The sequence below is a fragment of the Mobula birostris genome, chromosome 31 (genome assembly GCF_030028105.1).
Source record: "Mobula birostris isolate sMobBir1 chromosome 31, sMobBir1.hap1, whole genome shotgun sequence".
NCBI lineage: Eukaryota > Metazoa > Chordata > Chondrichthyes > Myliobatiformes > Myliobatidae > Mobula > Mobula birostris.
The window spans coordinates 17,959,038-17,984,608 of NC_092400.1; the positions used below are offsets into that span (position 1 = coordinate 17,959,038).

General features: G+C 41.7%; 2 protein-coding genes across 2 annotated transcripts; both read right to left on the bottom strand.

Moving 5' to 3' along the window:
* Positions 1–4,108: 4,108 nt before the first annotated feature.
* Positions 4,109–5,677, bottom strand: LOC140190850 (hydroxycarboxylic acid receptor 3-like). The gene has a single exon (XM_072247741.1). It carries the CDS (start codon positions 5,630–5,632, stop codon positions 4,601–4,603), a length of 1,032 nt encoding a protein of 343 aa, XP_072103842.1. The 5' UTR covers positions 5,633–5,677; the 3' UTR covers positions 4,109–4,600.
* Positions 5,678–21,641: 15,964 nt separating this feature from the next.
* Positions 21,642–22,673, bottom strand: LOC140190717 (hydroxycarboxylic acid receptor 3-like). Its single transcript, XM_072247532.1, has one exon. It carries the CDS (start codon positions 22,671–22,673, stop codon positions 21,642–21,644), a length of 1,032 nt encoding a protein of 343 aa, XP_072103633.1.
* Positions 22,674–25,571: the final 2,898 nt, after the last annotated feature.

Sequence of the window (25,571 nt, forward strand, 5' to 3'; positions counted from 1 at the left end):
AGGTCGAAGGCGCTCGGGAGGCTGTATCGGAGGGGCTGGTCGGAGGCTCCAAGTTTTTGGATGGATGGACTCAGTGTCGGCTGTGGTTGGCTGCTTCCAAGGCATCGGCAAGTTGACGGTGCCTGGAGGTTTATGGCAGGGAGTTTCTCCCTTTTGCCGCCTGCTATCGGGGACTCGGGAGTCCATCAACTCGGGGACTTTTGAGACTTTTTTTACTGTGCCCATGGTTTGTTCTTCATCAAATTATGGTATTGCTTTGCACTGCTGTAACTATATGTTATAATTATGTGGTTCTGTCAGTGTTAGTCTTTGGTTTGTCCTGTTTTCTGTGATATCACTCCGGAGAAACATTGTATCATTTCTTAATGCATGTATGCATTTCCAAATGACGGTAAAACAGGATTGAGTGTTCTCATAATCTAATATTTGGGAGTTACAAAGCATAACCCAGAGTCAACAGATGCTTTTCTTTTCTCATGTCGATGCAAGCAATGAAGCAGAAAGTGACCAAAACTGTTTTACAAACCTATGTGGAATATAAAATGCTGTCGATCCAAATTGCTGCAGTATTGAAAGCATATAACTCATGTTGCTGGGCACACATTGTGTCGCTTGTAGACGTGTGGCTCTTTATTTTGATCTATTTCGAGATTTAGCACAGGAAAAGGCCCTTCCGGCTCACTGAGCTCCTGCACCAATTAGCCTCCTAATCCAAACGTGCAGGAAAGCCGAGCACCGGGAGGAAACCCACACGGTCACGGAGAGAACATGCACACTGCTTACAGAGAGCAACAGGAATTGAACCCAGGCCACTGGTGTTGGTGCTGTAATAGCACTACGCTAACTGTGCTGACCCAAACAAGTTCCACAAGCAAGTGGAAACAAACGCCAGTTCCACAATTCTCAGAGCCCCGTACATCCTGCTTACATTACAGAGTTCTTGGACCATCTTAAAACTGAGATCAAGGGGTAAATTCATCAAGAGGATGACACGGTCAATCAAGTTTAGCAAAGTCATAAACATCTTAAGGGGATATAGAAAATCACCAGAACTCCAGTACTTCTCAGTTACAAAGTCATCACCCTGCAACGGGACATCACAGCACATGAACAGTGCCCACAAGTACCAGATTCAGCGAACACACAGTTCTGCATTTGAATTCCACAATTTCGAACTCCAGCTGTATAGGTAGGGTCGATGCAAGCACGCTTTTTCCACTGAGGTTGGGTGGGACGGCAACTAGACGTCACGAGTTAAGGGCGAATGCTGAAAAGTTTAAGGGGAACGTGAGTGGGAACTTCTTCACTCAGAGGGTCGTGAGAGTGTGGAAGGAGCGGCCATCACAAATATTGCATGCAAGCTCGATTTTAATGTTTAAGAGAAGTTTCGATGGTAGGTACATGGAAGGCTATGGTCCTGTGCAGGTTAATGGGAGTAGACAGTTTAAATGGTTCAGCACAGACTAGATAGGCCAAACGGCCCGTTTCTCTGCTGTACTTTTCTATGACTGTATAATTTTACCTGAAAATAAAACATATACAAAGCAGTTGTATTTCTGACTAGTCCAAGTCGATTCTTCTAAAAATTACTGGTGGGTTGTGAGCAGAATCGACAATCTCATTGGAGACGTGTTGCGGGGCTGAATTGTCAATTGTTAAAATGCCACGGTAAACACACTCACAATATTTCAGAGACAAGTAAACAAAATGATCACAAATGAAGTTCTGCATACTCAGAGCATTAATGTTGCATTCCATATTTATTAACATTTCTCTCAGAAATCACAAGATTTAATGCAATGAAATATATCTGGCATTACTATCAGAATTTTATAGGTTATAGCATACAACTGTATGATACTTCAACTTGATATTAAGTACATGAACCATTTGTATGGTCCTATCAAAACAGTAAAACTTTGTTTGGGATTCAGAATTCACTCCTAATCCTGTTGAAATGCAATTTCTCTATCTGAATAAAAACTACTCAACTGGAATCCTACACTACCCCAGCTCTCGTCGTAGACTGGGAAGTTGGTCCAGCAGGTGCCCTCAATGAGATGAACAGAATATTATTCAAATCAATCTCATTGATTATACAGAATTGCTGTTCCATGCACTATACTTGCAGAGTACAGAGAGACAACAGTATTCCCAGAGTAGATTTTCTGTTACCACAAGGATCTGCTGAATGAAGGTTAAAAGTGATTTCTGCTCTCCTTCATGCAGCCTGGACATGGTTTATCATGGCTGTAGGAGGGAAGGCAGCAATAGTTCCACGCAACACTCTCTATCATAGTGTTTAAGTTCATGTGGGTAAGTGTGAAATAATCGGAGAAAGACACCAGAAATATTTTGATTAGATCCTGGGGAATAAAAGAACTTACTAACTCAGTATCCCACATGCCCTTGATTCTTCATAAGGAATACTCAGTGTTCATTCCTTTCCACACTGCCCCCTTGTGTTGGAGTTCTTTGCTGCAAACAATGATCCACAAAAGTCACTTCCAAGGAACTCAAACAACAGAAAGTCTGCTAGAAATCCAACCAACATACATAAAATGCTGGAGGAACTCAGCAGGCCAGGCAGCATCTATAGAAAAAAGTATAGTCAATGTTTCTGGCCGAGACCCTTCAGCAGGACTTTCAAGATCAAATAAATTTCTGTTTTTTGACATTCCTAGATGGGTCACAACAGGTAAGCAAAATTATTTTAATATTAGTAAATCAGAGCGGATTTTATAATAACCTGGTAACTTCATTGACACCCATAACACATAGGAGCAGAATTTGTCCATTCAGCCCATCGACTCTGTTCCACCATTCCATCATAGTAGCTTTACTATCGCTCTGAACCCATTCTCATGCCTTCTGGCCAGGAGTCAGCAATCAAGAACCTATCAACCTCTGCTTTAAATATACCTAATGACTTGTCCTCCACAACCACCTCTGGCAGAGAATTCCACAGACTGACCATCCTCTTGTAAAAGAAATTCCTCCATATCTCCGTTCTAAATACTGACCATCTTTCTTTAATGATGACCACCCTCCTTCAGTACTGATAAAATCTATCTTCATTCCAGATTTCAATTTTATTTACAGAAAATAAATTCCCCAGTTTTGAACCGGCGCTTCACTTCCTCTCTCCAGTTCACCAGAAAAGGCTTTTCTTTGGCACCATTCCAGCAACCGCTTACAACACTTCGCTACTGACTGAAAGTCTGCAAGTAGGATTGAACTTGGTTGAATAATATTACTGCAGATTCCTCTGGACAGTCAGTCAACCTGAGAATAATGGGTAGAAGCTATCTACAAACGAGACACATAGGCTGAAGTCATCTGAGGAAGTAATTGCTTACATGGAAAGGAAAATCTTAAAATATCCATAAACCCTTTCCTTCAAGGCAGGGGTTCCCAAATGGGATTCATGGAACCCCTGCTGTTTTCTTAACAAAACTATAAAAGTTTATTTACATCACATATACACAAGGTACAGACAGTCAATATTTACAAGACAGTAAGTATACTCAAATTAAAATGTGGTTACTACCGTCTATAAGATAATCAATACCTCGTGGGGGGGGGGGGGCGACCGCTCACGGAAGTCCCCACAATGTGCCCGTCGCAACCGTGTGCTCCCTGTCCAGGTACAGTCGGGCACGAAAGTATCCTCAGAAAAGGGGCAGGCAGTCGGCCCGGGCAGCGCCCGCTCTCCACTTTCCTCCGCCATGCCTGTGACAAGACCCAGGCCCGAGCCCGCCAACAGATCCTCCTCACGCCCCGACCCCCGGCGTACGCGTGGTACACTGACCGCTCCCGCACACAGAGTGGACAGGTGGACGGGGTGTCAGTTAACCTGCTCAAGAACCCGTTGTACGGGACTACCGCTGCAACACCTTCCACCCCAGATCCGCAATGTACAGGGGAAGCACCCCTGCGTAAAGGGACTTCCACTGGGGACCTCCTCCGCTGCCAGGTGGTAACACAAGGCAGGTCCGGTCGGCAGACGAAGGCAAGGAAGTTAAAGGTGTGCAGGAGCAGCCCGTACAAGAAACGCTTCGGAACGTCACGGAACTGCACGGTGGGCATCCCTGCGAGACGCCTCACGTTGAGCGGGACCCTTTCCCGCGTGGTCTCCTGAGGCCAGGGTCCGACCACCACAGCGGGTAGTGGTGCAGCCGGATCCCCTCCACTTCCCCGCGCCCTCCCTACACCCGCCTTAATAGGATCGGGACCAGAGCCCCCAGCAGCCAGGAGCACCCAGCCTGGATGAGGCCAGACCCCGTCCCCTCCACAGTTCCCGGTAAAAGCGGCGCAGTTCCCTCAGAGCAGCACGTCATCCGGGATCCGCGTGCCCTCCTGCCAAAATAAAATAGGGAACCCACGATTTAAAGACACCGTTTCTTAAAAAACAACCTCCGAAATAAACTTACTTTATGTAGATAAGATGCAGTATCTTCTCTACACATAAAGGGAAGTGTATTTCAGAACTTGTTACTTAAACTCGACTTATCTCGCACCAACATTTTAAGAATTGATCAATTTCTGCGTCAGGTCGCATTTATCAGCTTTACTTTGATCACATAACAATACAGAGCATCTAGTTCACGCGGACCGGGATCGATTGGATGGCTGTCGATGAGCTCGTTTGCTGATCAACAGTCTGCCCCTCCCTGGATGTTCCTTGTTCAGTGGATGATCTGCGACATCTTAAATTAAGACGAGGTAGAGCTTTCTCCAAAGCATGTTGAAACTGCGAAGTTGAAAAATAGTAAATAATTGGATCGACCACACTGTTCAGATACGTTATAAACAACGTATTGTAAAAGATATTCGCTGCTGTGCGATACGACTTGCAGTCGAATGGATTTCTTAGTTTAGTCACCAAAACCGCAACCACAGCAACGCTGGTGGGCAAGAAGCAAATGGCAAAAACCGCAGCCACGGCTATCACAAGTTTCACAGTTCGCTTATATTTAGCCCGCATTCCAGCTTCCATCTGCCGTAACCTCCAGGTGATGGAGGACGTAGAGAACAGGATAACTGAAACTGGCAAAAGAAACTTAAAGAATATAAAAATAAAGTCAGTCCAAATTGCTGGGGGACTTAGAGCCTTGTTTATGCTGAAAGGCTCACAGTTTGTCACGTTGTGTTGTTCGAAGAGATGTTTGTCTATCAGCAAGTGCAAGCAAATAGCCACCGCTACAATCCACAGACCGCCTGTTATCATCACCGCACACCCTGTAGAGATCTTGTTTACCTTGTGGAGTGAATGGACCACCTTAAAGTAACGATCGATCGCTATAACCATGAGGAAAAAGACGCTGCCAATCCGGTTCAGGAAAATCGTGAAAACGTTCAGTCGACACAGTCCATCACCAAAAATCCAGTCCTTCCCTCGGAGAAAATAAACAGCTCGAAAAGGTAGACAGCATAGTAACAGAGTGTCCGCAACCATGAGATTCAGTGAATACACAATACTTGGTTTCCGCGACTTCACATGAACACAAAAGATCCACAAAGCAATTGTATTTCCAGCAAGGCCGAAGATTAATGTGATGATGATTATGGGCGGATTGTAGGACCAGTTAACATCTTCAGCAGGAGCACATTGCGGGGTCGAGTTCGCCATTGTGCGAAAAAGTCAAGTTGTGTCCGGGGAGAGCAAACTCAATCAGAGTCGAACAACCTGAAAAGTTGATCTTCGAATGAGTTTGTTCCCCTGTGGGTGGAGTATATGGGCGGAGTGAAATAGTCAGAGCACCAATAAATTGTGCGATCGAATCATCAATCCAGGAAAACTAGAAGCATCAGCATTTAAATTAAGCAGCAAACAATGAAATATATTTAGCTTTCATTGCCAGGCATAAAATTGTACAATACTTAGTTTTGCTGTTGAGTGCATGAATAATTTTATATTAAAAATTAATGAGGGGGCATAATTTTAAGCTGATAGGAGGGAAGTGTAGGGGGGACGTCAGAGGCAGGGTTCTTTACGCAGTAAGGTTGGGTTCGAGAAGCACACTGCCAAGTTTGGTGGTAGAAGAAGATACATTAGGGGCATTTCAGAACCGTTAGGTGGGCCCATGGATGATAGGAAAATGGAGGACTATGTAGGGTTTGACTAATATCAAAGTAGATTAAAATTCGACACACATCGTACTGTGATATAATATGTTCTTTTAAAAAGGACATATTATGTAATAGTAATCAACCCCAAAAATTATTTCACTGTTACTAAAGTCATTCTTCTAAAATCTCCTGCCGACAACTGACATCAAAATGCATTGGGATATGAATTAAAAGCAGAAAACGCAGAAAACTCCCAGCATGTCAACTATGGAAAGAAAATCAGAGTTTATGCTTCAGTATATGGGTGTTTCTGTCATGGTCCGGTCCATGAAGTCCGTATTCTGGTTCATGGTCCGGTCCATAGTACCTTATTCCAGCGTTTCTGGTTTTCCCCAGTCTCTGTTGTAGGCAAATGATTCTCGTTTTTGGGCTGAGTAACGCACCCCTTGGACTAGAAGAGACGGGAGCACGGAACACGGAGCCGGGACCCCTCCTTGGAAAACAGGGATTCCTGGCTGGACTGTCTGTTCCCTTCTTTGTCTTTCCCCCCTCCGCCTGACTCTCTGCCTGGATACCTCGCCTGACTCTCTGCCTGCTTACCTAGCCTGGATACCCCACCTGTATCGCTGAAGTTTTACCGCCGGAGCAAGACCGGAGCCTTGTTCGGTCAAGATAAGAAACTGTCATTCGTTGTGTGTAATTGTCTCTCTGTGTCCACACCTTTGCTAGGTAGGTCCGGCCGTTTGCCGCCAACTAGTGTTCGGAACTGCCTCTGTGTCCTCGCCTTCGCGAGATGGGTCCATCCGTTTGCCGCCATCTTGTGTTGGGATCCGTCTCTTCATGTTCAACGTTCTGTATATGAGTATTACACCCATCTCACCAATTACCCTACTAATCCAGAATGCGGCAGGAAAGCCGAGCACCAGGAGGAACCCATGCAGTCATAGATAGAATGTACATACCCCTTACTGAGAGCAGGTAGAAACAAATCAGCAACTACAAACAAATGGCGGTTCCACAATTCAGAGAGCCCCACCGGTCATCATTCCGTACATCCTGATTACATTACAGACTGCTTGCGCCATCAAAAACTAAGTTAAATTCGTTAGAACGATTACACTGTCAATCAAGTTTTTTATAAGTCATAAATATCTTGAGGGGTCAATGAACATCACAAAAAAATCCAGTGCTTCTCAGTTACAAAGTTATCACCCTGCAATGGGACATGACAGTACATGAACAATATCCACAAATACCAGATTCACAATGTCTACAATTCATGTATAAACAATACTGTATCTGAATTCCATGATTTGATCCCTAGCTGTATAGAGAGGGTAAATGCAAACAGGCTTTTTACTGGGGCTCGGTGGGATGGCAACTAGAGGTCATGGGTTAAGACTTACAGGTGAAAGGTTTAAGGGGATCATGAAGGGAATCTTGATTACCCAGAGGATAGTGAGGGTGGGAATGAGCTTCCAGCACAGTAGTGCATGTGAGTTCAATATCAATGTGTTAAGAGAAGTTTGGATCGGTACATGGATGGTAGGCATTTGGAAGGCTATGGTCCTGGTGGAGGTCATTGAGAGCAGGCAGTTTAAATGGTTTGGTATGGACTAGAGAGGCCCAAGAGCCTGTTTCTGTGCTGTGCTCTATGATTTTACGTGAATATAAAGTATCTACAAAGCAGTTATATTTCTGACTAGTCCTAGGATGATTGTTATAATAACTACTGGTGGGCTGTCAGCAGCGTTGTCGACCTCACTAGAGACACATTGATGGGCCGATTTATCCATTGTCCGAAGAAAACTTATTCAAAGATTATCATGTTTGTATACAGCAAAATTCAGAGTATCATAATTCGGAGTTCAAAATTTACTAACATTGCTGCTAGAAAGCATAAGATTTAATGCAATGAAATATAAATGGCATTATTATCAGAATTTGGTAAGTCATAACATACTTCGATTTGATACTAGGTACTTAAACCATTTCTATGGTCCTATCAAAATTATAAAACTTTCTTTAGGATTCAGAGTTCACTCCATATTCTGCTGAAATGCAAATTCTCTAACTATAAAAATTATCCAATTGGAAACTCATCCTATCCCAACTCACATCATAAACTAGTAAATTGTTCCAGCAGGTGCCCCGAATGAGATTAGCAAAATATCATTCAAATCCACCTCATTGATTACACAGAATTGCTGTGCCATACACTTCACTCACAGCGTACAGAGACACAACAAGACTCCCATGTAGGTCTTCTGTTTCCGCAAGGATCTGCTGAATGAAGGTTAAAAGTGATTTCTCTCTCCTTCATGCAGCCCGGACATGACTTATCATGGTTGTTGGAGGGGAGGCAGCAATAGTTCCTCGGGCCACACTCCATCATGGTGTTTGTAACGTGGTGAGGCAGTTCAGTCTATTTTAAAGTCATTCACTGCTGCACTGCTGCCCTACTCATAGCGATAAATTCCTAGCATACATATGCATGCATGCACTTCAGTCACAAACGTGTATGTGAGCACGCACATGCACAGAAAACCATGCATCACAAAGTTCTTCAACATTCTAGTTACCACAGTGCAACTGTCTGCATGCGTGTCATTGTGCATGTGTGTGCAGATACGTGTTTAGGTTCATACAGGTCAGCGTGAAATACTAGGACAAAAGACACCAGAAATATGTTGATTAGATGCCAGGGGAAAAAGAACTTACTATCTCCGTATCATATTGTCCTTGGTTGTAAAGACATTCTTCAAAAGGTATGTTCAGTGTTTATTTCATTTGACACTGCCCTCTAATGTCAGAGTTCTTCACTGGAAACAATGACTTACACAAATCTTCTATTTCCAAGGAATTAAAGATCAAATAAATTGCTATATAACCCATTGGAGTAGAATTCGGCCATTCGGCCCATCGAGTCTATTCCATCATTCCATCATGGTTGCTTTATATCGCTCTGAACGCCATTCTCCTGCCTACTCCCCGTAACCTTACTAATCAACAACCTATCAAACTCCGCTTTAATTATACTTGGCTCAATAACCATCTGTGGCAAAGAATTCCACAGATTCACCAGCCTGTGGTTAAAGAAATTCCTCCACATCTCTGTTCTAAATGCTGACCATCCTTCTTCATTACAGATTTCAATTTTATTTCCTGAAAATAAATTCCCCGATTTTGAACCGGAGCTAACCTCCTGTCTCCAGTTCCAGTTCACTAGGAGAGGCTTTTTTTTTCCAATTCAGTACCTAGTTCCAGTACTGTCACAATATGGGTACATGCAGCTTGGCACCAGCACTGCGGCCCCTTGCATCACTTTCCTCCTGACTGAAAGTCCACTGGTAGGGTTGTTCTTGATTGACTTGATTACCGCTGATTCTAGTGGGCAGTCAGTCAACCTGAGAATGGCCCACTATCACGTGTAGAAGCTAGCTACAAACGAGACACATAGGCTGAAGTCCTCTGAGGGAAAAAAGAAGTTTTAACTATCCATAAACCCTTTCCTTTAAACCGGGGGTTCCCAACCTGGGGTCCACTCATTGGGAAGCCTCCATTGGCATATAAAAGATTGGGAAACTACTACTTAAAGACAGGAAGGTTTTCTTAATGAACACGCTCTGAATAAGCTTACTTAAGCAGTTAAAATACAATTTCATCTCCACGTAAAGGGAAGCGTATTTGAGAACTGGCTTGTTAAGATCTGAGTTTTGTTGCACCAACATTTTCAGAATTTATCAATTTCTGTGTTGAGAATATTTTTGTGATTGCTACTTTAACCTGTCTTAATAAGTAGTTTTAAAATGGATCGAAGTATTAATTTATTTAGTTTTAACGTGGAAGGGCTAAATCACCCCATGAAAAGAAATAAGATTTTTGCCTATATTAAAAAACTTAAGGTTCCAATTGTTCATCTTCAAGAAACCCATATGTGTAAGTGTGACAATTCACGCCTTTTTAATTGATGCAGACAGCCTCATTTCCATTCCTCATTTCAGGCCAAAGCTAGAGGTGTTTCTATTCTTATAGATAATAAAGTTCCTTTTTTTCAACATAAAGTCATTTCTGATACTAATGGGCATTTCGTTATAGTATCAGGAAAACTAAATAACAAATTAATGGTATTTCCCAATGTATATGCTCCGAATATAGATGACCCAGTTTTCTTTGCGTGGTTTTTTTCCATTTTTGCCAGATCTGAGTCGGTACTCATTGGTGATGGGTGGAGACGTTTATTGTTGCTTAGATCCAGTTTTAGATCGTTCATCTTCTAAACTAATGATACCAAATAAATCAGCTGTGTTTATTAAAACTTTTTTAATGAAATGTGGTATTAATGATGCTTGGCGTATTTTTTTCATCCCGTAGACAAAGAATATTCATTTTTCTTTCATGTCCATCATACATATTCCAGGATTGATTTTTTTTTATTGATAGCCAAATGATTCCATTAGTACGATCCTGTGTATACAAAGAAATTGCTGTTTCAGATCACGCTCCTGTGTTTCTATCTTTAAATCTCCCTTGTCTTCTTCAAACAAATAGATTTTGGCAATTTAATCTAACATTGTTATCTCATAAAAATTTTTTAAAGTTTATGGAGAGACAAATTACATTTTTTTGAAGAGAATACATTAGAGGAGACTTCTAGTCTTATCAGATGGAATGCCTTTAAGGTGTATATTATAGGACAAATTATTTCTTATACTGCAAGTATTAAGAAAAAACCTAATACAGAGAGAAATGATTTAGCTAATCAGCTGAAACAGTCAGTCCAAGAGTATGCCTTGGCTACAGAACCTGCCTAATATAAGAGATGTGTTGAAATTAAAACTAAATATGATCTCCTTTTAACTTATCCAATTGAAACCCAACTCCTAAATGAAAAAAGTCAATTTTATATTCATGGAGATAAAACAGGTAAATTATTGGCTGATCAAATCAAAACCTTTATAGCTAAACAACAGATTAAAGAAATATGCAAAGCTAATGGTGATAGGACGACTGATTATTTAGAAATAAATGATACTTTTAGAGAAATTTACTCTAAAGATAGTTCTGAATCTTCTAAAGATAACACTGTAATGAACAATTTTTATATCAACTAAACATTCCTACAACTTCTGCTGACAACAGAAAGTTGTTAGAACAACCAATTTTTTTTGAGGAAATTGCCGAGGCTGTACACTCATTACGTTTGAGGAAAGCTCCAGGTCCAAATGCATTTTCTGGAGAATTTTACAGGACCTTTTCCTCGTCGCTTATACCTCATTTATGTTCAGTTTTTTTGAATTTGTTTAAGTCGGGCAGACTCTCTCAGTCTTTTTATGAGGCTTCCATTTCTCTTATTCTTAAGAAGAAATAGGATCCAACTGAATGCTCTTCTTATAGACCAATCTCTTTACTTAATGTTTATACTAAGATCCTATCCAAAGTTTTGGCCTATAGAATTGAAAATATTTTACCATCTGTCATTTCTGATAACCAAACTGGATTTATCAAAAATCGATATTCTCACTTTAATATTAGTTGGTTATTAAATGTTATTTATTCTCCTTCTAATATAATATCAGAATGTAGGGTATCACTAGATGCTGAGAAAGCTTTCGGCAGGGTTGAATGGAATTATTTATTTAAAACATTAGCAAAATGCAACTTTAGACCCATTTTCATTCAATGGATTAAAATACTTTATTTAGCTCCTTCCGCTAGGGTTATCACTAATTCTCATAATTCCAAACCATCTAAGCTTCAACGTGGCACAAGACAAGGCTGTCCATTGAGCCCTTTGCTTTTTGATCTGGCCTTAGAACCCTTATCCTTTGCCTTTCGAGAATCTAATGATTTCACTGGTATTTTAAGCAGAGACACTATTCATAAAGTCTCGCTGTATGCTGAAGATCTGCTGCTATTTATTTCTAATGTTGAGACTTCATTACCCCATCTGCTTTCTGTACTTCCCTTTTTTAGCCAGTTCTCAGGTTATAAATTAAACCAATATTAAAGTGAACATTTTCCTTTGAACAATTTGATACCAACAAATTCTAACCTTCCTTTTAAAACTGTAAGAAACCAATTTACCTACTTAGGTGTAACAATCACTAAAAACTGAAAGTGTCTCTTTAAAGAAAATTTTCTTACCCTATTGAATCACGTAAAACGGATACTATCAAATTGGTCGCCTCTTTTGCTATCGCTGATTGGTCGAATTAACTCTATCAAAATGAATATATTACCTAAATTTATATATCTTTTTCAGGCTTTGCCAGTTTTTATTCCTAAATCCTTTTTTGATTCCCTTGACTTTATTATATCTTCTTCTATCAAGAAGAATAAGCATTCTAGTTCAGTTTCAGTTTCAGGGTTCTGGGAATACACATCTCAGAAGACCTTACATGGCCCACTAACACCACAACAGTAGTTAAGAAAGCACAGCAATGCTTGTTTTTCCTCAGGACGCTGAAGAAAGCTGGTCTACCTGAACAGATGCTGGTGATCATTTACCGCTGCACCATAGAGAGCATCTTAACATACTGCATCTCTGTGTGGTATCTCAGTTGTACAGCAACCGATAGGAGATCACTTCAGCGGGTCGTCTCTAGCGCACAGAAGGTCATCAAGGCACAACTACCGGCCCTGGTGGACACCTACAGCTCATGCTGCTTAAAGAAAGCTACAAGCATCTGTAAGGACAATACACAGCCATGCAATTATCTGATTGATCTTCTTCCATCTGGCAGACATTATAAGATTTTCTATGCCCGCACTTCCAGACTGAAAAATAGCTTTTTCCCCGGAGCTATAATTGCTCTGAACCAATCGATCAAGCATCATCCATAAATTTTTCTATTGCTACTTTTAATACTGGTTTAATGGTTGTCAGGTATCTGAATTGTGCTTTTGGACTGCTGGGCATTGCTTCTACTGGCTGGTTACTTGACTTTAATTATTGTTTATTTATTTTATTTGTTGTTTTTAGCATTGAGTACGAAACTTGCAAACTTATTTTCGCTGTATTGGTGCATGACAAATTGTACTATGCAATGACAATAAAGAAATTTCATTTCATTTCATTTCTAGATTAAACAAAATTCATCTTCACAAAGATAAAAAGAATGGAGGATTAGCCTTACCAAACTTTAGATTTTATTATTGGGCAGTTAATATAAGAAATCTTACATTCTGGTTATATTACATAAATCATGAGGATTGCCCGATGTGGGTTTTGTTAGAAGCTAACTCTGTTAATAAATTCTCTATTATTTCTCTTCTTGGATCCTCACTCCCTTTGTCTCTGAGTAAGTTAACTGATAATTTGGTAGTTAAACACACTATGTGAATTTGGATACAATTTTGAAAATACTTTGGCTTATTGAGATTTTGTTTTTCAAGTCCCATTTTTTCTAATTATTTTTTTTTAACTCTCTATGATTGATGTGGCCTTTGAAGAATGGGATAGATTAGGTATTAAATGCTATCAGGACTTTTTTGTAGAGGGAAGCCTTTTCTCGTCTGAACAACTGTTAACTAAATATCGTTTACCAAAAACTCATTTTTCCGATACCTACAAATAAGAGCTTTTTTTACAGTCTCAAGTAACTACATTTCTTAAAAGTCCTGATAAGCATCTACTAGATGTAATCTTTAATTTGAAACCTTTTATAATGGATCTATATCTAATATTTATAACAGGCTGCTGGGAATGAGAAGATATCCTTTAGATAAAATTAAAAATCTTTGGGAACAAGATTTACACATTAAAATTTCTGAGAAAATTTGGAATCAAATTTTTTAATTGGTTAACATTTCATCGTTATGCGCCAGCCACCCTCTCCTACAATTTAAAGTGGTCCATAGGGCCCATGTGACCAAAGATAAGTTGTCTGGTTTTGATTTAGATATATTTCCGTATTGTGATAAATGTAATAATGGAGAAGATTCACTCATTCATCTGTTTTGGACATGTCCAAGTCTTGGAAAATTTTGGAAAGAAGTATTTCAAACTTACTTGATACTTTTAAAGTAAACTTTAAGCCTCATCCTTTGACTGCTTTTTTTGGTACTGTTGGAGGAAAGGATATTATTTTGGAGTCATCTGACTTGCACATTTTGGCTTTTAGGTCCCTATGGCCAGAAGGATGCTTTTGCTTAAATGGAAAGATGCAACCCCTCCTATTCACGCCCAATGGTTATGTGATGTGATGTCATGTTTAAATTTAGAGAAGATTTGATGTTCAATCTCTGAATCTAGTCAAGACTTTTAAACATTCTAGGGATCTTTTCTGAATTATTTTCAAAACCTTTGATTTGCTGTTATGTCAGATGATGACTAATAATTTTTTTCCTTTTTTTTACTAATCAACTTCAATCTTGGTAGTGGGTTAGATATGTTTAATATCATAAAATTACTATATTTCAATGTTACAAATTAATTAACTTGTATGAATATAGGGTAAGGAGTCTTTATATGTGATTTAGTAGAATGTATTGATATATTTTTTTTCCTGCACTCTATTCTTACATGTAAATTAATTAATAAAAATATTGGAAAAAGAAAAGGTAGACAGCACATTAACAGAGTGTCTGCAATCATGAGATTCAGTGAATACACAATATTTGGTTTCCGTGACTTCACATGAACAAAACAGATCCACAAAACAATCTTATTTCCAGCAACCCGAGGATGAATGTGACAATAATTACAGGCGGATTGTAGGATGAGTTAATACCTTCACCAAGAGAACATTGCGGGGTCGAGTTCGCCATTGTGCGAAAAGGCGGTCACACAGTCAAGATGTTTCAGAGGGAAGCAAATTCATTCGGAGAGAAACAACCTTACAAGCTGATCTTCTTTGAATGAGTTTGTTCTCCTGTGGGTGTTGTATATGGGCGGAGTAAATTAGTCAGAGATGTCTGATGGAATCACCAAGTTCCAGGAAATCTAGACGCACAAGCATTCAGATTAAGGAGCAGACAATGAAAGATATCTGATTGTCACATTTCTTCCCCAATCTGATGTTTGGTTTAAACAACAACTGAACTCCTTGACTATGACTGCATGTTTTCATGTATTGAGTCTCTGACACATGAACCATGAGGTTCAAGAACAGTTACTACCCTCCAACCATCAAGCTCTTGAACAAAAGAGGACAACTACACCCATTCTGTTTCCACAATCAAATGATCTCATTTCATCCTGACCAGGGGTCTTGACCCAAAACGTTGACTGTACTTCTTCCTATAGATGCTGCCTGGCCTGCTGCTTTCCACCAGCATTTTGTGTGTGTTGCATCTCACTTTAACCACACTTTACCTTGTTTTTTCATCTCCGTCTTATTTGCTGCTCGTTATTTAGATTTGCATTTGCACCGTTTGTTGTTCGTTGATCCTGCTTACAGTTACTGATCTATAGATTTACTGCATGCCCGCAAGGAAAAGAGTCTCAGGGTTGTACATGGTGGCGTGTCTGTACTCTAACAATCAATTTTACTTTGAAATTTGAACTTTTGAACTTTGAACATAATTGCCTAATTGGATAATTATTGAGCTGGTGGGCAGGTGTGATTCATAAAATGGCCACTATTGGGATTCAGTTAAAGTCCATAGTAGCCACTGGCCACTGTGAATGGAAGGCTAATGCAGGTACAGTACCTGCTGACCAGAATTCCTGGGATTTCTGTTGATATCAACTTAGATAAAGACTGAAGATGATGGATTCCAAAGGGTCTCCCAGGGTATCAGAGCAGACCTGCTGTCAGATAATTTAACCACTGGAGGCACTAGCCTGGTAAAGATCAGAGGCACCAAGCTTTATCATTTGGACTTCTAACAGGTTCCCTCCTATAGCATGTGAGTTATTCTGCTCAGACTCCCAGTGCTCATGCAGAGAAATACAAAATGAATTCATGCCTTTATGTCCCAATGCTCAGACAATCCTTCATTGCCATCTCAATTTCTCTTCACTTCAATCGTTCAGCCTTCCTCCAATCTTGCTGCCGTCACTGTGGACACGCCTGCCTCACTCAACAAATATGAATTCCCCCGCCGACTTTGGGAAACCCTGGCCAACGGCTACTCAAAGTACAGAAGAAACATTCGGGATGGAACTGAGAAGCCCATGCCCATACTTCAGAAGCGCTACATAGAGCTGCGTAATTAGTAGGAGGAGCAGACCACCTCACCTACACCCACTCCACACCCTGTCAGGAAGAATCTGCTCATCTGTGGAAAACCATAAAACCATCAAAAGCTATTGGATCAGAATTAGGCTAATTGGACCAGCGGGTCTGCTCCACTACTTAATCATGGCTGAGTTTCTGTTTCCAACTCCAGTCTCCCAACTTTATCCTATAACCCTTAAAACCTCCTTAACAACCAAGAACATATAAATGTTGTCTTAAATACACTCAAAGATTTGGCCCCAAATGCCCTTTATGACAATGAATTCCACAGACTCCCCACACTCAGGCTGCGGAAATTTCTCATCTCAGTTCTAAAGAGATGATGCTTTATTCTGGGGCTGTGCCCTCGAATCCTAAACCTCTGGATCCTTGGATCCTCTCCCACTAATGGAAACATCCTCTGCACATCTACATTATCAGGGTTTGTGGTTCCTCATATTGAGATGACTGATTACCTCAGAATGGAAAATAGAAGCATCTATAGGAACAGACAGGAGTGGATAATGTTCCTTATCTGAACAGCTGGACATGTTGCACCCTGTGTGCATTTAATATTTTGTAATAGTTAAGTACTCTTGTATATAGATTGCTTAATTAAGGATTCTTGTTATAATTAGTTTAAATTTCTATGTAAATTACGTTATTTGGACACGTCATCACATGATACGGACACGTATTGCTTGAAGTAAAAGAATAAAGTTAAAACTCACATCTCTTGTCTCCTGTTTTCTTTTGAGTCAGTTTAAAGTTTTGGAGCTACAAAACATAACCCAGGGCCCTCGGGCCACACTCGATCATAGTGCTTGTAATGTGGTGAGGCAGTTCAGTCTATCTTAAAGTCATTCACTGCTGCACTGATGACCAACTCAGAATAATAAATACCTGTGAGCTCAGTTTCAAAGTTCAGGTGAATTTTGGGCTGGAATATGCATGGTGGCAAATGCAGGGCTATGGACCTGGTGAAGGTCAATGAGAGTAGGCAGCTTAAATGGTTTGGTACAGACTAGATCGGCCAAAGGGCCTGTTTCTGTGCTGTACTTTTCCTTGACGCTAACATTTTACATGAAAATAAAATATCTACAAAGCAGTTGTATTTCTGACTAGTCCTAGGATGATTGTTATCATAACTACCGGTGGGCTGTGAGCAGTATTGACGACCTCACTAGAGACACATCGCTGGGATTATTTCTCCATTGTCAAAAAAACTTTATTCAAAGATAATCATATCTGCATACAGCAAAGTTCAGAGCATCAAAATTCAGAATTCAAAATTTTTAATATTGCCACCAGAATGCATAACATTTAATGTAAAGAAATACATCCGGTTTTGTTATCGGAACTTTGTAGGTCATAACATAGAAATGTATAATACTTCATTTCGATATTAAGTACATGAACCATTTGTATGGTCCTATCAAAACCATTAAATTTTATTTGCTATTCAGAGTTCACTCCTAATTCTGTTGAAATGCAAATTCTCTACCTGAATGAAAATTGTCCAGTTGGAAACTCACCCTACTCCAGCTCCAGTCACAAACTGGTAAATTGGTCCAGCAGGTGTCCTCAATGAGATGAGCATAATAGTATTCAAATCCATCTGTCACGTACCACATGACGGGAATAAAGAACCAGCAGAGATGGAAATCACTTTGGAGTCCAGTATTGCTATTAACTAATAATATTTATTAGTAACTACTTAATACAGTAATTTAAATGTAGATAAATCAAACAGGTTAGCAACGACTATATGTAAGTGTAGAAATATATGTGAACAACCAAGCTTCTTGAAGTCTAGGGGTAAATAGATAGTCTTACGATGATGAGTAAATTTCAGTTCATGGTATTGAGTTGAGTAGTGATGGAGAGAGAGAGAGATTTGAGTCATCAGGTGAGCTGACCCCGTCAATCTTCTCATTGTCCTCCGAAATCCTTTAAAAGACACCAACTGTGACCACAACAAAGGAGACCGGTTTTCTGTGGTGGAGCTATGAACTCAGGCAAGGGTGGACACATGGGCAACTCCCCACTGGTCAATCCCTTTTATCACTGCAAGAGCTACTGATTGATCTGCCTGATCGATCCTCCAAAAACCCACTTTTCCTGCGGGCACAACAAAGTTCATTCAGTGTCCAAAACATGTGTCCGAGTCTATATCATCTGACCTCCTATTTATCTCACCGTACTGAGTACCAACTGTCAGTCAAATAACTCCTCCTTCCTTTGTCTGTGTAAGAAATGCACTAGCAGGCAAATGTCCTTGGGAAGTATAAACACGCTGCCGAAAAATCATAACATCAATTGTCCATCAAATAATGCCGCCCTCGGTCGCCATAGCAACCTACGAGCTGCTCGGTGCTGTCTCTCTCCAACTCAGAAGAAATCCAAAAGTTACTCCCAGTACCTTAAAGTGGCAGTCCAAAAGTTATTCTTTGTCTCTCTCTCTCTTTCCAAAAGCACATGTTGGTGTTAAATAACTTTGTTTCTCTTGCTCAAAAGCATAGTTCATATGGGTAATCCAGGACCCTGCCACACCATCTCACTGATTATACAGCATTGCCTTTCCAGGCACTTTATGCGACAGAGGACAGAGAGACAACAGTATTCCCAGAGAAGATTTTCTGTTACCACAAAGATCTGCTGAATGAAGGTTAAAAGTGATTTCCGCTCTCCTTCATGCAGCCTGGACATGGTTTACCATGGTTGTAGGAGGGGAGGCAGCAATAGTTCCTCGCGACACACTCTATCATGGTGTTTAAGTTCATGTGGGTAAGTGTGAAATAATCGGACAGAGACACCAGACATATATTGATTAAATCCCGGGGAATAAAAGAACTTCCTAATTCAGAATCCCACATGCCCTTGGTTGCCCTTGATTCTTCATAAGGAATATTCAGTGTTCATTTCTTTCCACACTGCCACCTTGTGTTGGAGTTCTTTGCTGCAAACAATGATCCACAAAAGTCACTTCCAAGGAACTCAAACAAGTGAAAGTCTGCTGGAAATCCAAGCAACATACACAAAATGCTGGAGGAACTCAGCAGGCCAGGCAGCATCTATGGAAAAAAGTACAGTCAATGTTTCTGGCTGAGACCCTTCGGCAGGACTTCACTGACACCCATAACACATAGGAGAAGAATTAGTCCATTCAGCCCATCGACTCTGCTCGACCATTCCATCATGGTAGCTTTACTATCGCTCTGAACCCATTCTCATGCCTTCTGGCCGGGAGTCAGCAATCAAGAACCTATCAACCTCTGCTTTAAATATACCCAATGACTTGTCCTCCACAACCACCTCTGGCAGAGAATTCCACAGACTGACCATCCTCTTGTAAAAGAAATTCCTCCATATCTCCGTTCTAAATACTGACCATCTTTCTTTAATGATGACCACCCTCCTTCAGTACTGATAAAATCTATCTTCATTCCAGATTTCAATTTTATTTACGGAAAATAAATTCCCCAGTTTTGAACCGGCGCTTCACTTCCTCTCTCCAGTTCACCAGAAAAGGCTTTTCTTTGGCACCATTCCAGCAACCGCTTACAACACTTCCCTACTGACTGAAAGTCTGCAGGTAGGATTGAACTTGGTTGAATAATATTACTGCAGATTCCTCTGGACAGTCAGTCAACCTGAGAATAATGGGTAGAAGCTATCTACAAACGAGACACATAGGCTGAAGTCATCTGAGGAAGTAATTGCTTATATGGAAAGAGAAAATCTTAAAATATCCATAAACCCTTTCCTTCAAAGCAGGGGTTCCCAACCTGAGAGTCATGGAACCCTGACTGTTTTCTAAACAAAACTGTAAAAGTTTATTTACATCACATATACACAAGGTACAACAGTCAATATTTACAAGACAGTAAGTATACTCAAATTCAAATGTGGTTACTACTGTCTATAAGACAATCAATACCTCAGGGGGCGGGGGGGGGCAACCGCTCACAGAAGTCCCCACAATGTGTCCATTGCAACCGCGTGCTCCCTCTCCAGGTGTCATGGTCCGGTCCGTGAAGTCCACAATCCCGTTCACGGTCCGGTCCATTAACCCTTGCTCCAGGTATTCCTGTCTACCTTGTTTCTGTTCCTGTTGAGCACTAATTGAGGCAGCTGCTTCTCTTTGGGGCTGGCTGCATAAATACCTCCAGAGACCAGGGCGTGGCTGCTGGATTGTTCTTGTCTCCCTTCCTCTTGTATCCCTTCTCCTGCCTTTTGTTTCCTTGCCTGAAGCCTTGCCTTCCATTGCCAGTAACTCTCGCGCCTCGCCTGAAGTTCTTGTCTTGCCTTGCATTGCCTTAAGTCTTGCCTTGTCTTGCTGGTAACTCTCGCCTCATCTCGCCTGAAGTCTTGTCTTGAGCCACCTTCTACCTAGCTCCCTTCCTGTCCCTTACCTCCGCCGGGGAAGTCAGGCCATCTTGCCATTACCCTGAAGTTGGTTCTGTCCCTTCCTGTCCCTTGCCTCCGTCGGGTGGAGTACCGCGCCCCGCCCAGAAGTACCGCGCCCCAAGCCAAGCTTCAAGACCCCTCTGGTCTCAAGTCTCTGGCCTCAAGTCTCTGGCCTCAAGTCTCTGGCCTCAAGTCTCGCCTCAAGTCTCCCGCACACAGAGTGGACAGGTGGACGGGGTGTCAGTTAACCTGCTCAAGAACCCGTTGTACGGGACTACCGCTGCAACACCTTCCACCCCAGATCCGCAATGCACAGGGGAAGCACCCCTGCGTAAAGGGACTTCCACTGGGGACCTCCTCCGCTGCCAGGTGGTAACACAAGGCAGGTCCGGTCGGCAGACGAAGGCAAGGAAGTTAAAGGTGTGCAGGAGCAGCCCGTACAAGAAACGCTTCGGAACGTCACGGAACTGCACGGTGGGCATCCCTGCGAGACGCCTCACGTTGAGCGGGACCCTTTCCCGCGTGGTCTCCTGAGGCCAGGGTCCGACCACCACAGCGGGTGGTGGTGCAGCCGGATCCCCTCCACTTCCCCGCGCCCTCCCTACACCCACCCTAATAGGATCGGGACCAGAGCCCCCAGCAGCCAGGAGCACCCAGCCTGGATGAGGCCAGACCCCGTCCCCTCCACAGTTCCCGGTAAAAGCGGCGTAGTTCCCTCAGAGCAGCACGTCATCCGGGATCCGCGTGCCCTCCTGCCAAAATAAAATAGGGAACCCACGATTTAAAGACACCGTTTCTTAAAAAACAACCTCCGAAATAAACTTACTTTATGTAGATAAGATGCAGTATCTTCTGTACACATAAAGGGAAGTGTATTTCAGAACTTGTTACTTAAGCTCGACTTATCTCGCACCAACATTTTAAGAATTGATCAATTTCTGCGTCAGGTCGCATTTATCAGCTTTACTTTGATCACATAACAATACAGAGCATCTAGTTCACGCGGACCGGGAGCGATCGGATGGCTGTCGATGAGCTCGTTTGCTGATCCACAGTCTGCCCCTCCCTGGATGTTCCTTGTTCAGTGGATGATCTGCGAGAGTTTAAATTAAGACCAAGTAGAGCTTTCTCCAAAGCATGTTGAAACTGCGAAGTTGAAAAATAGTAAATAATGGGATCGACCACACTGTTCAAATACGTAATAAACAACGTATTGTAAAAGATATTCGCTGCTGTGCGATACGACTTGCAGTCGGATGGTTTTCTTAGTTTAGTCACCAAAACCGCAACCACAGCAACGCTGGTGGGCAAGAAGCAAATGACAAAAACCACAGCCAGGGCTATCACAAGTTTCACAGTTCGCTTATATTTAGCCTGCATTTCAGCTTCCATCTGCCGTAACCTCCAGATGATGGAGGACGTAGAGAACAGGATAACTGAAACTGGCAAAAGAAACTGAAAAAATATCAAAATAAAGTCAGTCCAAACTGCTGAGGGACTTAGAGCCTTGTTTATGCTGAAAGGCTCACAGTTTGTCACGTTGTGTTGTTCGAAGAGATGTTTGTCTATCAGCAAGTGCAAGCAAATAGCCACCGCTACAATCCACAGACCGCCTGCTATCATCACCGCACACCTTGTAGAGATCTTGTTTACCTTGTGGAGTGGATGGACCACCTTAAAGTAACGATCGATCGCTATAACCATGAGGAAAAAGACGCTGCCAATCCGGTTCAGGGAAATCGTGAAAACGTTCACTCGACACATTCCATCACCAAAACTCCAGACCTTCCCTCGGATAAAATAAACAGCCCGAAAAGGTAGACAGCACATTAACAGAGTGTCCGCAATCATGAGATTCAGTGAATACACAATACTTGGTTTCCGCGACTTCACATGAACACAAAAGATCCACAAAGCAATCGTATTTCCAGCAAGCCCGAGGATGAATGTGACGATGATTATGGGCGAGTTGTAGGATGAGTTAACATCTTCAGCAGGAGCACATTGCGGGGTCGAGTTCGTCATTGTGCGAAAAGGTTAAGTTGTGCCCGGGCAGAGCAAACTCAACCAGAGACAAACAATCTGTAAAGCTGATCTTCGAATGAGTTTGTTCCCCTGTGGGTGGAGTATATGGGCGGAGTGAAATAGTCAGAGCACCAATAAATTGTGCGATCGAATAATCAATTCCCGGAAAACTAGACGCATCAGCATTTAAATTAAGCAGCAAACAATGAAATATATTTAGCTTTCATTGCCAGGCATAAAATTGTACAATTTTGCTGTTGAGTGCATGAATAATTTTATATTAAAAATTAATGAGGGGGCGTAATTTTAAGCTGATTGGAAGGAAGTGTAGGGGGACGTCAGAGGCAGGGTTCTTTACGTAGTAAGGTTGGGTGCGAGGAACACGCTGCCAAGTTTGGTGGTAGAGGCAGATACATTAGGGGCATTTCAGAACCGTTAGGTAGGCACAAGAATGATAGAAAACTGGAGGACTATGTGGGGTTTGACTGATCTCAAAGTTGATTAAAATTCGACACACATCGTACTGTGGTATAACATGTTCTTTTAAAAAGGACATATTATGTAACAGTAATCAACTCCAAAAATTATTTCACTGTTACTAAATGCATTCTTGTAATATCTCCTGCCGACAATTAATATCAAAATGTACTGGGATATGAATTAAAAGCAGAAAACGCAGAAAAAAATCCCGACATGTCAACTATGGAAAGAAAATCAGAGATAATGCTTCAGTATGTAGGTCTTTCATTATATTTCTTCTGGATTTCAACAGTTATTATCTTTTGAGATGGAGACGACTCCCTGAACATCATCTGGTACCAGTGAAGGTGCTGTATTTAAGCAAATCTTCTTTAGTTTAAGGATTTGTAATATACAAGTCCATCTACTTCCTCTGGTTTGGGAAAGTGATTCAGCTTGAGTGACACGGCTACTGAACAGAATGGTTTCAAAATATCTGAGTGGATCAATATCTATCCCGACGTGCAATGGGGATGCTGAGAGACATTATGGGTCAGGAAAGAGGAAACAGTCAAAGCAGTAGAGGGCTTCAAAGGTATCACAGGTATCTGTGAACCGTTAGCCTGCGGGGAGGCGGTAACAATCCGTAAGTTATGAAATTGACGCTGGAGGGTAAATAGAGTCTTCTGGGCAAATTCTGGGCAAATTCCTAAGGGAGATTAAAGCCAGATACTCAGTGGTGGTGGGTCATGTTCCCATTGGAAATACGAGAAAGTGTCCAGGAGCTGACGTTCAGGAGAGGGTAATTTGCACAAGCACTCTCACACTGTCCTTGTCAGCAGACTTGACGAGTCATTCCAGGAGTCATTCTTATTGAAGAGAGTCTTGCAAATGCAGGTTCAGTAGAGGGAGCAAATTGAAATATTTAGTTCTGAGTTGGCAGAGAGTGATGAATGGATCAGGAGAAGGAAAGGGCTTTCAAGAGTGACCAGGATTTGTAAAGGATTCTGGAAATGGGGATCGTAAGTGTTGAGTACACCTGATCATGGGGACTCTAGCTTTTGAACCTCTTCTCAAGTAGGTCTGGAATCAAGCATCACTCAAGTCACACATGGGAAAAGCAGGACCTGGGGATCAACTGTTGCTGAATATATCTCCAGCAGTGTGAATGCTGAGAATGTTACTGTACAAGCCGAGTGGAGGGAGAGTGTGACGAGAGGAATCAGCAGCGACACAGGTTCTTCCAAGTCATCCAACAGGCAGAAGCTTGGATCTACTTTGGCTGTGAGGTTATCGATACACTCGAAACAGTACACCAGAAATGAATGCAGGACCAGGCCATAGAGATCCCTGAACTTCACCCAGAATTCACTCAGATCATCACCTCAACACTTGCTACACATTGGCACAAATGGCAGAACCTCTGCCTCACTGCATCAGAACTCTGGGTTCAACAAATAACCCTGAATTCCTTTGGGTCTGGAGTTTGCACATTCACCCTGGACTACATGGGCTTCCTCTGGGTGCTTCAGTACCCCTGCCACCTTGCAAACAAATGCATCTCAGCAGATGAATGTCCTGCTGTAAATCACTACAAATATTAGGCCATTGGGGCATAAGATATAGGTGCACAATTAGGGTATTTCGCCCATTGACTTTGCTTTCTCGTCGCTGACACATTTCCCATCTCAGCCCCAACCTCCTGTCTTCTCCCCCTGTCCCTTCTTCACTAATTAAGAATCTATAAACCTCTGCCTTAAATATACCCAATACCCTGGCTTCCACAGCCACCAGTGGCAACGAATTACACAGAGACACCACACTCTGGCTAAAGAAAATCCTCCTTATCTGCATTCTAAAATGACGTCCCTGTATTATAAGGCTGTATCCTCTGGTCATAGACACCTGAACCAAAGGAAGCATCTTCTCCACATCCTCTCTTGGTAGGTGGTAGAGTGTAGCAGAAACCAAGGAATATGTGGGGAGAAATTTTAAAATATTGGATTAATCTAATATTTGGGTAAATGGAGGCTTGACAGTCACCAGAAACATAAAGGGGTAAATAGTTAATTTCTCCCTGTGAGTTATAGAATTAAGGATATTCTTATTCAAACCCAGAACTTTTAAGTTGCTAGTTGCCATGAATCACACAGAACATGCAGCTTGTCACACACATGGAACGGTGGCAAGCCGCACTCTAAAGTACGCAGCTTCTTTCACCGACAGCTCATTAACCATATTAGGAACAATTCCTCATTCCATTCCTTCACTCAGACTGACTCAATCCCTTCCCACCAAGGAAACATGGTGCTAATCTAAAAGAAAGATGAGTTACTCAGAGATCAAGTGTACCCTTACGTTCTCATCAAAGCCACCAATTTCGGAATTTAGGCAAAAGCCCATAACAGCCACTGTGAGTGGAAGGATACTGCAGGTACA